Below are 17,640 nucleotides of genomic sequence, written 5' to 3' on the forward strand. Positions count from 1 at the left end.
GGGGGATGTGGGGCTGCAATGTGTCAGCGTCAGGAGCACAGGTGAAGGCAGCTGAGCTGTGTGAGGATATGGGCAGGTATGGGGCTTGAAGGGGTGGTGTATGGAGAGATAGAGGGTTGTGGGGGCCTTAGGGTGATATGGGGCTACTGGGGGCTGTCGGGGACTGTGGGGAGGAATATGAAGTTGTAGCAGATTGTGGGGGTGTAGGTGTGGTATATATATGTACATCTATGGGAATATACATATGAAAAAGATAGATCCATGCGTGTTCTGGGCTGCACTGAAAAAGGGGTGGCCAGCAGGAGAGGGAGGTGATTGTCCCCTCCTGCTCAGCTCTTGTGAGGCCATATTTGCAGCACTGTGTCCAGGCCTGGGAAGGATGTGGAGCTGTTGGGGTGGGTCCAAAGGAGGGCCACTGTGATGATCAGACAGAAATTTGGGTGAAGCTGCCTGATTTTATGAAGCTATTCCCATTATTTTCTTGGTGCTGTGTTTCCCAAATGAGTGGTTTCTGGCTGTGCTGCAGCACCAGTCTGCATGTGAACATCAACTCTATTCACCATCTGGGAAGATCACGACTTCCCTTCTCCCACCAGCACCACTGAATTACAGTTACTCTAAGGAATCCTTAAAGAAGGGTTTATAGCTGTCATGTTATCTGAAGTGCTTGGGGCATTCTGATGCTATTAAGCTCTATGTATTAACAAGTTCAAAAAGAAAAGGTAGGCATCTGATTGTTGTGCCAGTTTCTAAGTTATTTGGAAAGCTGTACCACCCAACCACTCCTTCTGTTTGATGGAGGTGACAAAGCTCAGTTTAATTTCTGACTGCTGTTTAAATTCTGGAGCTCAAGCTGGTTCCTGGAGCAGAAAAAGCTCGGAAGCTGTCCCTCCTACAAGCAGGCACCTCTGAGCAAAATATGACATCTCAATTTCTGATGGTAAGGTCAGGAGATCTGATTCCAGCGTCTAGCTTTTGGCTTCATGCTGTGTTAGTGGGACCTTTGGCATCCAGCACTGACTAACAGCAACTGACAGGCTGGTAACAGTGCACATCAAAGCAGTTATGTGTCAGGATGGGTCAGGAAAATTGTATGGCATTGAGATTTCCTGTCTTTGCTCTCTGCAGATCTAACTAGCTGCTGGAAGAATCCTGTACGCCATGTTCACACCATTTTCAATGAGCTGGATGAGTCTGTTGTTGGCATTTTAATGCAATTGACCAGGCAGGCAATATGTATGGAGTATTTGGCTCTCTCTACAGTAATGAATATTTCAGTGTCTTCAACGTGTGGCTCATTGCTTCCATTTCAGGCTGCCCAGAGAAGCTGTGGATGCCTGTCCTTGGTGTTGAAGGCGAGGTTGGATGGGTGATGGGCAGCCTGAGCTGGTTAGTGGGCAGCCAGCCCATGGCAGGGTGTTTAGAACTGGATGATCTTGAAGGTTTCTTCCAACCCAAGCCCTCCCGTGATCCTATGATTCTGTGATTTCATTCAGGTTTATTGAGATGAGATGAGTTCTCCTAAATGCGCTGTTCTCCATATGATTATAATTGGAGTCTTAAATTATAATTGGGTGACATAAAGCAGACACCATACCTTCTGATGGCCAAAATGAAATGAAATCAATCCTTTACTGTGTCAGTAGTCTGTAACTAGAGCCCATCAGGTAATTCCCAGCCTCCTGCCTGTATCAGTGGCTGCATACAGTGAAAAAGTCTGATGGGAATTTAACCTCTAAAATGTTCAGAAGCAACCAGAGGGTGAATATATTCCCTATGCAAATACCTGCAGGAATAAGCTTGTCATGTATGTCCTCAGGTAGCACAGTAGTTAATGGTGGGACTCAGTAGGTCATGCTGAAAGTTGAGTCTGCTGATCTTGAAGGTCTTTTCCAGCCTACATGACCTTATGCTAATATTTCTGTATTTATTTCTGTTCAGCTCCCAGAAAACCTCCCACCCAGCCCCCAGCTGACCCCGTGGTGAAAAATAAAACAGAAACCTCAGTGACGCTGGCATGGTCCCCTCCGAAGATGCACCTCCCCATTCCAATCGATGGCTACATTGTGGAACCCAATAAACTAACTGGCTTCACCTGGGTGAGGTGCCACGAGTCTCATGTCCCCGTCCCAGAGTTCACGGTGAGCAATCTGTCTGAAGAGGCTGATGATCAGTTCCGAGTGTCTGCAGTCAATGCGCATGGACAGAGCCCGTCTCTGGAATTCCCAGGGAGCGTGCACCTTGGTAAGCACAAAAGCCCCAATGGAAATGGGTCAGTGTGTGCTGAGCAGCTGTGTTGGTTCCCTAAAGTTGTTTTCTTTGACTTGAAGGATAGTAGTGCATTAACACACCAAAGACTTTCCCTTATTCCTAGTTCTCCTATCTCCTATCAACCTCCAGCTACCACTAAAGTGATACAAGTTATGTTTCTGTGACAGAGACATGAATATTATTATCTTTTGATATCTCACATGTGCAAGAGGCAGAACTTTCTGTAACAGATTTGAAGCATAGAAGTGCTTATTCCAGCACTCATGCAAAGGGAGAAGTAGAAATGTACCTATGATTTAATCTTCCATCTCTAAATGAGATCCCAGACTTGCATCTAAAGAGCATTAAGACATCCATGTTGTTCTTCCTCAGAACCAGTCCTGGCTGTGAAATCCCCACTAACAACTGGTGAAGCTGTACCTGGAAGGAATGCCATGTTTACTATTGACCTTACAACAACGTGTTGCGGCAGTTGGTACATCAATGGTAAAGTCTTACAGGAAAGCGAGACCTGTATCATCAAGAGAACCCAAACTACTCACAGCCTAATGATAAAGAACGTCACCAAGAACGATGATGGAGCAGAAGTGAAATTTGTTGCCAAAAATGTTGATGTCAGCACCAAGATGAGAGTGAGAGGTGTTGCTTTGATCCTTCTCCTTTCCTCTTCCATTCAAGGCATAGTTGCTGTGATCTGATGATTAGAACTGGGGCTGCAGGCATTCACTGCCTGTACCAAATACCTGAAATTGCATCCCATGGACTGACGTGAGTCCTGGTAATGACCTAAACATGATAGCACTGAGTGTAGGGTAAGCCAATCTACCCAGCTGCTTGGTATCTGAACCAGATTGCTTCATGCCAGCTGATGAATGTCTGCAGTTCACAGCTATCGGCCAGTGCATTCGGTCACCAGGTTTACCACTGCATCACCATAGAGCAGTACTTTCAGCTCCAGGTTCAGACAGCCTTTCTGATTGCACTGGAATAGTTTAGAAGTAGGGAAGCAATCATTCCAATAATATCAATCAGCGTTGCATGACCAAATATAACAAATAAACATTCGTGATGGGAGGAGCTGTTTGTCACTGGGTGGAAACCTCTGCAGAAAAATGTTTAGAGCATTCTTAATCAGTAGAAGGAGATGTTTGGTTGATTTTCACTTAGTAAATCTGGCAAGAAGACCAAATTAAATATCTTGAATTGCTCAGCACTGACATGTAGAAGAGACCTGTGACGAGTCACAGGGATGTTTACTTAGCTGTCATTCCATGGTGGGCTTTTTCTTACACAGATGTAGGGAGAAACTGAACTTTCCCACGCAGGTCTCTGTTTTGCTGCAGGGTGTAGGTCTGATCTCTGAGATCCACACGCTGGGCCTTGATTGCAATAAACGAGAGCCCTTTGTTTGCTCCAGTGGAAGACATTCCATTTCTGCAGTACCCTCTGCAGATGACACAAATGCAAATGCACCTTCTTCCCAGCAACATTTGCCTTGTTCTTTTTTACACTGAGTATGCATGAGGCTCTTCATCATATTCTTCTGGCTTGTCACCCTTGTTGATCCATGGAGAAACAACAAAGCCCTAGAGTAGTGTATGCACTTTGGCATTGGAGAGCTTACTTAATTGCTTCTTCTCAATGAACAAACTCCAGAGAGGCATGGAGACAGCTCCAAACAGAATTGAATAACGGGACTAAATTGATGGAGAGCAGAACTTCCTGCCAAGGCTTGTCAGCTAGTCTTAATTTTGCTTTTCTTCTCTCTCTTTGTCACGATAGCATAATATTTCATACTGGCAGGTCTGCCCACAGAATTAACTGGCACAGGCTGCCCAGGGAGGTGGTGGGATCCCTGGAGGTGTTGAGGAACTGTGGAGATGTGGCCCTGATGGATGTTATCAGGGGGCATGGTGGGGTGGGTTGGGGTTGGAATCAAAGGAGGACCCCCATGTATTTCAGCAGGAAGCACTACTGGTAATAAGACCTTTGGAGCAAATCCTGGTAGGGCCACGCTCAGCTGGTCCAGTCCGGAGGCTGTTCCTCCTTCCTGCAGTATCTGCAGTGAAAACCAGCAGCTGCGTTTGTGTGGCTGGGCTCACATCCAGCAGTGGTGAGGGGACTACAATGATAAGAGACAGTTGCTGAAAAAATGAATGAAATTTGACTGTATGATAGTATGGAGTTAAATCTATTGACAGGATCTCAGGCATCCCAGTGTCCATCAGCTGGCTCTCGAGCTCCTAAAAGACAGGCGTGCTGTAGAATGTTGTTGAATTTGTATTATCCATGCGTGTTCTTGGAACTGCAGAACAAATGCATGCATAATCCAGACTTTGATTTTAGCAGCTCTGACTGCGCTGTCTCAACAGACCCAACTCAGTTGTGTGCGCTGTTTTGAAATGATATGTTAACAAGAAGCTGGAAAGCAAACTCCATTACCCAGAGTAAAATAGGACTGTGGCCTTAGGCTTAAACTTTTGGCTAAGACAGTGGTGAGATTTTGAATCTTTGAAGTCAATTATTCCACTGTGTGTTAATAGGGGCCAGTTTCCTCATCTAACTTTTGAGCTCCAATTAATTTCCATAAAGGAATTGTGTTTTTCTTTTCAGTCCTAATTGACTCCATCTATTAGGCTTGATTTGTTTGCAATGTCATGGTGAAGCGGTACAAAAATGGCAAAGAAATCACGACCAGTAAGAAATTCAAAATGGAAGATAAAGGGAAAGTGCGTAAGCTTGTGGCTTCAGCTGTAACGAAAGAAGACAAGGGAACATGCTTCTGCAAAATTGGAGATGACACTCTGATTTTTGATTGGAAAGTCTCAGGTAAGTTTGTGAGGCAAACATGGGATCGCAATCCATGCAAAGCACTTCAGACTTAATTCATTTTATATGTCCAACCCTGTGGGTTTCCAGTATTTAGGACAAAGATTGCATAGCTCTATTGAAGCAATTCTGACCTTACTGTTGTCCCTGTGCAAATCCACAGTATGAGCAAATAATGTAACTGTGTTGTGATGAATTCAAGACAGCCTTATCTCCAGCTGGGGCTGGAGTCATGACTTGAGCCCTGACATCTGGGCTTCATTCTTCTAGTTCATGAATTGCCTCAGCACTTACATCATCTTTAAACCTATGACTGAAATGGTCCTAAGTTCTTAGCATGGGAATCCTGTCTCCTCTTTTGACAAATTAAACTCCACATTTGGAGTGTTGAGTGTTTCCTGCTGTACCCGAACGATGTTGTGATCTCCGAGGTGTCTCCCTGAGGTGCTGTAAGCACAGCCATTAGCTCATAGTGCAAGTAAAGCACTGTCCGGTCAAGCCTGGAGGAGTAATGCTTGTCACTGACCTGTTCCACTTCAGGGTGGAGCTGGAGGGTAAAATAACACAAGAAATTGTCATTGAAATTCAATATCTGTGAAATTCAGCTGGCTGCATTCACAGAACCTGGCGTTAAGATCTGTTTTCTGGTTTATTTCTTGATCCTGTTATCCATAACCCAGTCCTCATTTATGAACTGAAGCTCTACTGAAACCTTTCACTGTGTATGTTCATGCTGCAGTGCAGCGCTTGTGACCTTTAACAGCACATTCATGTTCCTCTAATCACAGGATCCTTAAGGTTGATTGAGACCCTCTAGTCCAACTGCTCACCCATCTCCACCATGATGCTCACCATCAGCTGGCTAAAAACTCAGCAGAGATGATAGATCAAGCACAATACTGGATTTGGGATGGCTAGAGATTCCTAAGATATTGAAGGATTGCTTGCAGGTGGTGTTGGCTCAGGTATTCACCCTGCATCCCACCTCCCATTCTGTTTGGTTGAGAATCATGCATTCTGCAATTTCACTTTGTAATTCAAAGACCCTGGCTTTATCTGTTGAAAAACTGATCTAAAACAAGCCGAGAAGACTCCGTTGGAACTGGTTGATGCAGAACAAAGGCATCCCCAAAGGACAAGTTGCACTGTTTGATGAACATTATTGGATGAGAGCTAAGCTAAGATTTAAAAAGTTCTGGGGCTGTCTCTGAGCATCAAATCCAGAGGAAGCCTGCATGATTCCCTGAGAATGGATACCTCCTACTTTGGTGTAGGGTGAAGGGAACACTAGCAGTAACTCCTATCACAAAATGTCACATGGCTCAGACAAAAAAGCCATCAAGAGGGCTTAATTAGGAGCACCAAATGCTCACAAGTTGGTCTTAGGGCAGGGAAGTAATCTATCTATGTGATACTGATTGATGCTATTAGTTCTAAACAGCTTGACTCTAGAGGGACCGTTCTTCTTTGGTCACCTAGTTTTAAAAGAATAGATGGCTCCTGTCTATTACAATTTTTAACTCATTATTTGTTCACTGATGCCATAAATGTGCCTGGCATAGCAATTGGCCTTGGTATATTCAGTGACTGAAAGCAACAGTTGTTGCTATAAGAAATGCAATACTAAGCTAGGTCTGCCTGTAGCTGACAGCCATCAGCTTGCTCCTCAGGCAGGTTCTGTCTGGATGGAATGAAGGGCATGAAATACTGATGTGCTCATCAAACGCTGCTTGTTAGCTTAGAGACAAGGTGTTGAATAGGTTTGTTCATGTATTGCAAACACGTTACTTAGCTGCCTTCATTTTAGCTTCAGAAGAACATGTGCAGAATACAGAATTGATTAAAAGAAATAAGAACTGTCTGCATAGAACTTACTCTTTCCTTACACAGGAGAATCAAGCAGACGTTTGTATGTGAGTACCTCCAGAGGTGAAACTCAATCACCCAAATGTAATGAGCAGAGACATTACAATCAGTTCTAACTGTATCTTAATGCTGTACTGAAGAAGCCTGAGTCAGGATGTAAACCACTTTCTCTTTTTTTCTTCAGATGAAGCCATTGATTTTGTCAACAAGCCCAAAACGACTCCAGAAATATCAGTCAGTCCTTCTGAAGACCTGGAGCTGGTGTGTGAGGTGTCAGCTGCAAGCGGAGCTGTCGTATGGAAGAAAGATCAAACAGAGGTGAAGCAGGACCAGAGGACAAGCATCATCTCCCAGGGGATACACCGCAAGCTCATGGTCAAAAATGTGACCCTGAAAGACCAAGGGAGCTACAGCTGTGAAACAAAAGATGACAAAGCAACATTCCAAGTGAAAGTCAGAGGTGAGAAAATGCTTGGAATCCCAGAGAGAAAGGAACGCTTCATTTTGTGTGTCTTGCATTTGTAGGATCAACTTGCCGCCCCTCTGGTGCAAAACATTTTGGTCAACTAGTGTCATATCAACATTTTTCTACATGTGCTTTTCCATCCAGGAATGAATTCCTGCAACAAACCATAGGCAAGGAGGGTAACTTGTGCAGCTCTTGTAGTCAGCTGGTGTCTGCAGGGTTACAGTGCAAGAGCACACCAGGCATTCAAGGAGTGAGAAAAGGGGAGGTGTTTGAAGAGATCTGGTTACAAAATTTGAATGACACAATGAGGTGGAGAATGCCAATAATCAGACTCATAAATGACCTGGGTTGCAAAGGCCCACAGTGCTCATCCAGTTCCAGCCCCCTCCTATGTGCAGAGTTGCCAAGCAGCAGCCCAGGCTGCCCAGAACCACATCCAGCCTGGCCTTGAATGCCTGCAGGGATGGAGCATCCACAGTCTCCTTGGGCAGCCTGTTCTAGAGGGCCGTTCCCTTCTGATTTACTGGAAATGTAGAGAGACATGAGCAGAAAAAAAGAGAAGGGAGGAGGTTCAGCAGTGCATGCAGGTGTTTTAAATCTCATGTCCAAATCTGCTATTAGACTGCAAAATGTTTAGTTTTATGATATGATATGGTATGATACGATATGGTATGATATGATATGGTATGATATGATATGATATGATATGATATGATATGATATGATATGATATGATATGCCTATCATTTCCCAAGGTGAGTCTACAAACAAGGACAAGGTAGACAAGGAGGTGAAGGCTGTACTGACGCTGAGCTGCGAGGAAGCCCAGGAGAAGGTGGAGGTGAAGTGGTACAAGGAGGGGAAACTGATCACCTGGAGCAAGAAGTTCAACGCTGAGTCAGAGGGCAAACAGCGTCGGCTGGTGGTGAGCCAGGTGTAGAAGAAAGATGCAGGGGAGTACAGCTGCGAGGCTGCTGGCCAGAAACTCACCTTCAAGATTCATGTAACAGGTGAGAGAGATGTTTCTCATCACAGAATGGCCCATGAGTCCCACTTGGTTTCCAGTTATACCTGAAGTTCTCTAAAGATCCCTGCTGGCGTCCAGCTGCTGTGTTAGAAAGGGAAGGCTCTCCTAAGAGTGCCGTGTAGATTTCCCAGCCTCATGAAGACATCTTGGATGCACAGAGCATGTCGAATTGCCCAAGATGCCTGAATGTGGGGAACTGGATTATGGTCAGTTGTAGTCAGTATAGTCTGAGGAGTGAGCTGCCACCATCTGCTGTAGGGTGAGGTGAGTCACCCACTGCCTTCCACTGAAGGTCACCACTCAGCACAGCACAGCTTCAAATCCCTCAGTCTCATTGGGAAACTGAAGCTTGAATGTTTTCCTATGGGAACCAAGATCAACCCTAACTCTCAGGTGGCTGAAGTTAAGTGCAGTTAACTTGTTTCATGATGTCGTATTGTTTACTACTGAGAATTAGCTGTGGCCTCTGAGTTTCAGTATCTAAACCTTATTTACAATATTGAGGATTTGGTAAAGAAGTGAGATTGGTTTGTAGGTATTCAGTGAAAGAAGTACTCCTGTTGACAGGGACAGAAATGAACACCTTATCAGGAGTCATATCAATATTGCATGAGTACATTGTTCTGTGTAAATGACATTTCAGTTTTGAATAAGAAATATGTAAATCAGCACTGCTTTTCTAGAGTGTAATTCGTAACACCTGTATGTCACTGAGCACAACATGCTTATATTTGGTGTTTGCTTTGGCTTCCAAATTTTGATGAATGTAATCATATTGACCCCCTCTAAAAATAGTTTTTTTAGGAACAATTTAAGCAAAGCTCCAAGAACCACAGAGAAATTATGTTAAAACTGATCTCAAGTGGTGCATATAATGCATCCTTCTCTGCTGCATTAGTAGATTCCCATCTGCTTATGGGGGGAGATTGCAAGGATTTAAATAAGGTTTAAATAAGGAAAATATTTACTCACAAACCTTAATTTTTTCAAACTATTGAATGTAAGAAGAATATTTAATGATATGAATGTGAAGGATATTTAAAGATATGAAGAATATATTTAGCATAGTAATGGACGATGAAGTGTTGGGTCACTGGTAATTAATAGAGAGAACGTATTTAATCTGGATCATGTTTAGTATGAATGAGACCATTCCAAAATTACAAACATACATGAAGTTGTCACAAGCAGCATTTTGTGTTTGGTTTTGAACACATTGGACAGCGTGAATGTAGCTGTGCATCCTAAATGCTCTCCCAATCTGCAGAAGCAGAAGATGCTTTCATCAACAAGCAGAAGGTGCAGAAGGAGGTGAAGGGTGCACCAACAGAAAATGCCACGCGGAGCTGCGAGGTGGCCCAGGAGAAGATGGAGGTGAAGTGGGACAAGGAGGGGAAACTGATCACCTGGAGCAAGAAGTTCAAGGCTGAGTCAGAGGGCAAACAGCGTCGGCTGGTGGTGAGCCAGGTGGAGAAGAAAGATGCAGGGGAGTACAGCTGCGAGGCTGCTGGCCAGAAACTCACCTTCAAAGTCGATGTAACAGGTGAGAAAGGGTACTTTTTGACCTTTCTATTTCTAGAATAATTTCTCGAATATTTATAAAAATGATTATTCTTTTATAAGAATATTTCCTATTGGGTGTCATATTTTTGTAAACCATGACTGGTATTGTTCAGGTCTGCTGGGAAAATGGAGAAAATAGTTCTGAATATATTTCACTTTGTATCTCCTCCATAAAGCTTTAGAAAGTCCTTAGGACAGGCAGCTCCATCCTTTAAAAACTGGCAGAGTTTCCCATTGCTGTGGGAGCAGATCCATACACAGGAAGGTTGTACTTGTGCCTGTCTATCCCCACACACTGGTACAACTGGAGAACTGTGAAGTGCAGCTGATTCTAGGAATGATTTAGAAGAGGGGCATCGTGGTGAGCATTTGGGTGTCAGCCCAATGTCTGATCACTTTTTATTCATCTTGGAAGGTCTTGTCTCATGCTATGGGGAAGATATAACTGAAAGGTTTTCTGTAGATTAATGTTTCTGGGGCATCAAGTAGTTGGCAGCAAGGGGAAGAAAGTGGTGTGGCGAGTCATCCAAGATTCATTGCCATGTTGTGGCTCCAGAGTAGGAAAAACACTTTTGTTTTCTGACCTACTCTGCCTCCCAAGTGACCTGACTAATGTGCCTCCAGGACGATGAGGATATTCCACCATTTGGATGCAGTAGAGGGTTTTTAGAGTTAGGGTACTATGGTTAGGCTGTGGTAGGAATTGATGATCTTCAAGGTCTTTTCCAACCTGGGTAATTCTATGATTCTAATAATGTGAGATAAGCTTAGCTCTTCTCAGGATGGGATGGGAAATAGTGACAAAGTCCTGAACATGGAGTCCTGGTCCGTCATTCTTTGCAGTGAACAGAATGATCCAGTGCTGACAACAGAGGCAGCTACTGGGATCGAAAGAAATGAATGCTATGTGTCTCTGATGCAGCACGGTACATTTCCTGACGCTAAAATTTGTCAGTTTGCACTCAGCTTCAACCAAAATATTTCCTCCTTTGCAGCGAAGTGACTTTAAGAACCCCTCAGGTGATCTCCTACCTTGCTGCACAGAGATAGTTGCTTTGTCACAAAGAGATTACTAAAAGCTTCTTTAGGAAACAAAGCTTCATCAAACAGACAAGCAAATGAAAATCACCCTCCATGGCACAGTTTGCATGTTATCCCAGCAGATTTAGGTGTGTTCTGCCAGGTCAAAGAGATGGTTTTCCATTGTTCCTGTAAGGTGGAAGGGCAGTGGGCACATTCCTATCTTGGACATGAATTATTTTCCCTTCTAAGAGCCAGAAGTGGTATTTACAAACAAGGAGAAGGTGCAGGAGGAGGTGAAGGCTACACCAACAGAAAATGCCACACTGAGCTGCGAGGTGGCCCAGGAGAAGATGGAGGTGAAGTGGTACAAGGAGGGGAAACTGATCACCTGGAGCAAGAAGTTCAAGGCTGAGTCAGAGGGCAAACAGCGTCGGCTGGTGGTGAGCCAGGTGGAGAAGAAAGATGCAGGGGAGTACAGCTGCGAGGCTGCTGGCCAGAAACTCACCTTCAAGATTCATGTCACAGGTGAGACAGGTGTTATCTGAAATACAGCAGAGAACAGTAAAGTAAAATCTAGTTTCTATTATACAGTGATCCAGTTGCAGTAGTCTGTGCTGAGGTTTTTTCTCTAGACTTGATTGGCTGGCTTTGTAGAAAGTATTTGGTTTTAGTATGGCACAAAGACCTGTTTCAGTCTGTCTGTAGAATAATAATTACTGATATATGTACAATGGAAGCAATATTCAAGGTATTATTCAAATCTCTCCTGTGCCTGAGATCCCAAACTGTAATTCCTGTTCACCGAAACATTTGACTGAGATAAGTATGTGCAGTGAGGCTGGAGTGCATGTTGTACGTGCAGGCTTTCATGGTAGGAGAAGCAGGAACTTCTCCTAGTAGTACACTGCCTTTTTCCTATGCCTTTATGTTGGAGGCTGCATCTGGATAGGTGAGTCTGCTACTCCCAGTAAGAGACCTGGTAGAGCTGACTATTCCCAGAGCTCAAAGTAAAATAGATATCTGCAAATCACACACAAAGAAGAAAGGACTGCGTTGGTGAGCATATTTCCTTTGTGCCTTTGACAGTCACAGTTGTGGCAATGGTAGAGGCCATGAGGAGTCTGTTCAGGAAGCCAGGAGTACTGTTCTGGGTCATGAAAAGGCAGCCAGTGGTTTGACTATCACATGTTTATATGTTTTGATGTTTCACAGTGGGTCTTAAGTTAAAGGAACTCAGGTTTTGGCTGCCTGCAGGACAGATGTTCTTTTGGGTTCAATATGTTTGCATAGTGACTTGCAACCATGGGACTGGTGTTCAAGGACCCTCTTGGTTCCTTCTTGGTTCCTAGTTTCTTTCTTGCCTAGATTTGACACTGTGTTTCAACAGAAGAGCTGATATTCTCTAGTGAAGGCTATTAGTTTGGGCACAAGTGGTAACCCAAAGCAGTTCCAAGCTGTACATACAGACCTGTAAGATGGTCTCATTTCAGTCCCTCAGTCAATACTTTTTCTTTTCTTCCCTCAGAGCCAAAACCTGTGTTTATAAACCAGGAGCAGGTGCAGAAAGAGGTGAGTGCTGCCCTGGCAGCAAGTGCCTCCCTCAGCTGTGAAGTAGCACAGGATCCAAGCGAAGTAAAATGGTACAAGGATGGAAGACTTCTTGCCTCCTCCAGAACGTTCAGAATGGAATCTGTGGGCAAAACATGGCGTCTGGTTGTGGAGCAGCTGGAGAAGAAAGATGCTGGAGAATACATCTGCGAGGCTGCTGGCCAGAAGATGACCTTCAAGTTGGAAACAACTGGTGAGCATTCGCTTTGGGAGCACTAAGCAGCTGTTTATGTGGCTTAGAGAAAGAGGAAGTGAGCCATGCCGAAGGGAAGGTGGTGTGGTGCAGGAATGCAGTTGAGATCAAACCCAGCAAACGTTTCCAGATTGACGAGGAAGGGGTCAGAAGAACTCTGGCAATAAGAGGGATCTGGACTGAGGATGAGGGAGAGTACTTCTGTGAGTCCAGAGATGACAAGAGCAGCATTACCATCACCCCCAAAGGTATGTCTCTGGAAATGAAGGCTGACAGTGTGGAAGGATCCTTGGCTTCCCTCATCAGCCATTACAACACTGCAAAGCTGAGTTTATTTGTGTGTTTATGCTGTTCTCTGTGTTAACAACCAAGTACAAAACTTGTCTTTCTCTCTAAATAACTGTTGAACAGCTGCTTCTGAAGAGCACAGCAGTTAAGTGGGCAAATCAGCCTTCAAGTCTGGAATTAAGCATCCCAAATGTGAGATGGGAGTTTTTTTATTCCTTCTTTGTCTCTTTTCTTCTTGCTTCTTTGTAGATGCAAGGAGGATCTCCTCTACAGGCAGGAGATGTGAGTGTGAGTTATGGTGATCACTTACTGCGAGTCATAAAATCTGATGCTTCCAATAAAATCATTGACTCTGTTGGCTCTTTGAAGGTGCTCATACATAAAGGAGCTCATACACTTAGGGACACATCTTTTATGTGCTCCTAAGTGGTTTCTTCTTGTCCATCATCTCACAGGGTGGTGAAATTTGTTGGTTCAGACTTTTGTACTAGGAGCTCAGCAGTGGTTAAAGCTCACACTTGTGCAAAGTAAACAAGCTCCTGCAATTCGTCTCTACTCTGTTTTAGCTGTGGATTAGCTTGACAGTTCCCTTCCATAAGCTTTATGGTTTCCTTCTGTAAGTCTACGTACACAGATTGAGTTGCTTAACTTGAAGTCTTGCTCCAGGATTTTGGGCATATTATTAGCAAAAAATATCACAAATAATTTCGCCAACAATTCTCCCCACCTATATGTAGCTTTCCTTTTTTTCACTGGAAGGATTTACACTGGCAGATAGGGTGGGCATGTAGAAACAACCCCATTAATTGTCATGAAGCTCTTATTTTTCTGACTGGCCTTTGTTTTGTGATTCTGCATGCATGCCCTGTAGCTAAAGCCTGGATGTCTTCCCCAACACCTTCAGTCTCCCATCCTTACTTCAGTTACTCCATTGCAAATCTCTCTGCTAGTACAAGAGAGTGTTTATTTTACCCCTGACTTTTAACTGAGTTAGTTCCATTAAGTGGCTGAAGCCCTAAGTGATCCAAGAATGAAAATTGCAATCAAAATTAGCGTCACTCAGAAGGACAAGGTCACATTTGAGTGTGAGCTGTCCAGGCCCAAGGTGGACGTCAAGTGGTTCAAGGTATGGCATGTAATGGTATTTTCCTTTCTGACTTCTCTGGAAATGAATGAGAGCCTTTAATTTCACTTCCAAGGGATGCAAGTCTGAGCTTTTGCTTGATAGCTTTTGCACTGCTCTCTTTTCTTTATGCTCTTTTACTTGCCCAGATCAGCACTCTTTGTTATTATGTCCTGAGTTCATTTATCAAGTTGAAATGGAAGTTTGTTTTGTGTTTCTTGTGAACTCCTGAGGTCTTGCTGCACAAAATATTGTTGGTTGGAGTACAGTCTTGAGCTTCAACTCTAACACAGAAATTCTCAGCCAGGATTTTGTAGCCTTGTTGTGATCTGGGTTTTAGGGTGAAATCTCAGTTTTCTTTGCACCTGACAGTGTGAGAATTTGCTCTGGCACTTTGTGTACCTCCCCGGTGCTCAGCTGTTCCTTCCCTTACTTGGGGATAACGTCATTTATTCAAGGTGATGTCCAAACGAGCTTGTTAACAGTCCTCCGCAGTGCTTTAAGCTGTCATAGGTCAGCCAGAATTTATGCATGTTCTATAGCCATTCCTACATGTTGAAAACACTGCACTGTGCTTAAGCTTCAGCATATGTTCCAGTAAGCACAGTTCCATTAATTCTAGGGGAGTGGGTGAATTAAGCATAGATCTAAAGGCTCCCTTTGCTCAGTGCAGAGATGGAAGGACTAATGGAGATCGGACTTGACATTTTCCCTTCTAGGATGGGAAGGAGCTCCATCAAAGTAAAAAAGTGGGCATTACTTCCCAGGGAAATAAGAGAAGTCTCATTATTCACAAGTGGTGAACTCTCATTTTCTCTCTCAGTCTGCAACCACGTTGGGTTGCTGTTTCAGTACTGGCTGTTTTATGCAGGAACTCTGCTCCTGAGGTTAATCCAACTTCTATCCAGGCCCTTCAGAAGGAAAGGGAAATAGCAGCACAGAACTATGGTCTGATCTGACATAAATAAGTGCAGACGTGGAGAGTTAAAAGGGATTGTGTGTTGTTCAAGGGATTTTGAAGCAAAAATGTCCTCTAGGTAAGATTTGAGGCTGACATTCCCCATACATTGTGGGCACACAAGCTAAGGAGAGACTAGTGATGAGCATGCAGAGAAGCCAATGGTTCAGACAGGTTTGTAGTTTGGAAAATAAAGATGAGGTGATTGGTGGTAACCAATATGGCTTCATCAAGGTCAAGCCATGGCTGACAAACTTGGTGGCCTTTCATGATTGAGTAACAGCATTGGTGGATAATGGGAGAGCAACTGACATCATCTACTTGGACTTGTGCAGAGCATTTGATCCCGTCCTGCATGACATCCTGGTCACCAAAGTGGAGAAAAATGGTTTTGATGGATGGACCAGTTGCAGGATAGGGAACTGTCTGGATGGTCACACTCAGAGAGTTGCAGTCAATAGCTCAGTGTCCAGGTGGAGGGTGGTGTTGGGACCAGTGTTCTTTAACATTTTTGTAGGCAACGTGGACAGTGGAATCAAATGCAGCTTCAGCAAGTTTGCAGATGACACCATCTGCAAGCATTTGGAGGTAACCAGCTGCAGTGAAGTGAGCAATTTCAGTGCCTATTTCTGATGGTGGCAATGAGTTGAGAAGTCACACTTAATTGACGGTGCCTGTTTCCATTCTGACAAAGGCTGTAGTTGCAGCTGACTTCCCGAGGCTGCCATACGTGGTGGTGACGCAGCCTTGGGCTTCTTGGGGATTTGCATGACTCCCACCTTTCCTTTCTGTGTCTTGCAGGTCAGCTGGTGCTGGAAGCGGCCGGTATCTGAGCAGGAATGAAGGTGAGTGCAGGAGCAGCTGCTGAGGGGAGGAAGGAAGTCCATGCTAATGAGCTCTGAAGCATCTGCGGGTACAGTACCAGAATAGGCAGCAGTGATGCAGGGAGCTCCCCAGCAGGAAGCTGTCTGATCCAAATGCTTGCTGAGAGTTTGGAAGCCCAAACCCTTATGGTCTCTGTAAGGGTGGCTAATATAAAGACGTTAACCAAGATGGTGGTAAATAGTCAAAGGTTGTTAGCAAAGGAAAACTCACCAATGTCGATGTTTTGACCAGAAAGCTGAGGCAGTCTCAACTGGGGAGCAGTCACCAAGAGATGCTGCCTCAGTGGTGGTCAGCCCTTAAATGAGGTCTCAGAGGAGGTGGAGTCGAGATCCACCCCTTCTGTGAGCACAGCTCCATTACTCTCACCTGTGCTCCCGCAGCTGACCCAACACTTGCCTCAGCTGATTAATCAGAGGTTCAAGCTGTGATTTCCCATACAGTCTCTAAGCTGAAGGCAGCATCTCCTTGATCTGATGGTGGTGTGCCTGAGTGAGGGAGTGATCCAAGCTGGATGCAGAAGAGTCATCTTAATTTCTCTGCTATTTTACTTCAGATGACACCTATTGGGTGTTGGTTTCTTAAAATTTGGATCTAGGAGGTGGCCTCTTCCTTTGCTTCTGGTGAAAGCACAGTAGTGCAGCAGGAGTAGAAGACAAAGAGGTTTTCTTTGTGACAGGAACACCGATTATTTGATTCAAATGTGGAACAGTGATGAAGATGGTTAGGAACAGATACACCTCAAAGACATGCTTGATCACATAAGGAATGAGCATGTGATCCAAGACAGTCAGTGTGGCTTTAGCAGGGGAAGGCCATGCCTAACTAATCAGGTGGTCTTCTATGATGGAGTGATGGCATTTGTGGACAAAAGGAAGGAAACTGATGTCATTGACCTGGACTTGAGTGAGATCTTTGACATGGCCCTCCACCACATCCTTATCTCTAAACTGGAGGGATGTGGATTTGACAGGTGGACCACCTGGTGGATAAGGGATTGGTTGAAAGGCCACAGACAGAGGGTGGTGATTCATGGTTCGATGTCCAGGTGAAGGCTGATAACAAGTGGTGTCATCCAGGAGTCTGTCTTGGGACCAGTGCTTTTTTACATGGTTATCAGTGACACCATCGATGCAATGGAGTGCACCCTCTGCTGTTTGCTGAGTGGTGCGGCTGATGCAGTGGAAGGAAGGGATGCCATTCAGAGGGAGCTCAACCGAGAGGTTGGCCTAGGTGAATCTAATGAGGTGGAACACAGCAAAGTGCAAGGTTTTGCACTTGGGCTGGAGGAATCCCAGGCATTTCTACAGCCTGGGAGGAGCAGTCCTTAAGAGAAGCCCCGCAGAGAAGGACCTGGGGGTCCTGGTGGATGAAAAACAGAACGTGAGCCATCAGCGTGCTCTTGCAGCTCAGAGAGCAAATGGTCCCCTGGGCTCCATCAGAAGAGGGGATGGCCAGCAGGGACAGGGAGGTGATTGATCTTCATGATCCTTGAGGTCCCTTCCAACCCGGGCCATTCTATGATTCTGTGATTACACTC

The 17,640-nt window shown here is 44.6% G+C and overlaps 1 protein-coding gene across 1 annotated transcript; it reads left to right on the top strand.

Annotated features, from left to right (window-relative positions):
* Positions 1 to 13,520, top strand: LOC146753352 (obscurin-like protein 1). The gene is made up of 9 exons (XM_085529344.1): positions 1 to 76; positions 1,942 to 2,910; positions 4,885 to 5,100; positions 5,889 to 6,065; positions 7,151 to 7,426; positions 8,191 to 8,445; positions 9,730 to 10,005; positions 11,298 to 11,573; positions 13,507 to 13,520. Exons 7-9 carry the CDS (start codon positions 9,831 to 9,833, stop codon positions 13,518 to 13,520), a joined length of 465 nt encoding a protein of 154 aa, XP_085385470.1. The 5' UTR covers positions 1 to 76; positions 1,942 to 2,910; positions 4,885 to 5,100; positions 5,889 to 6,065; positions 7,151 to 7,426; positions 8,191 to 8,445; positions 9,730 to 9,830.
* The last annotated feature ends 4,120 nt before the right edge of the window (positions 13,521 to 17,640 follow it).

This window comes from Coturnix japonica, chromosome Z, assembly GCF_054131305.1.
Source record: "Coturnix japonica strain WE chromosome Z, WE-NBRP24, whole genome shotgun sequence".
NCBI classification, from domain to species: Eukaryota; Metazoa; Chordata; class Aves; order Galliformes; family Phasianidae; genus Coturnix; species Coturnix japonica.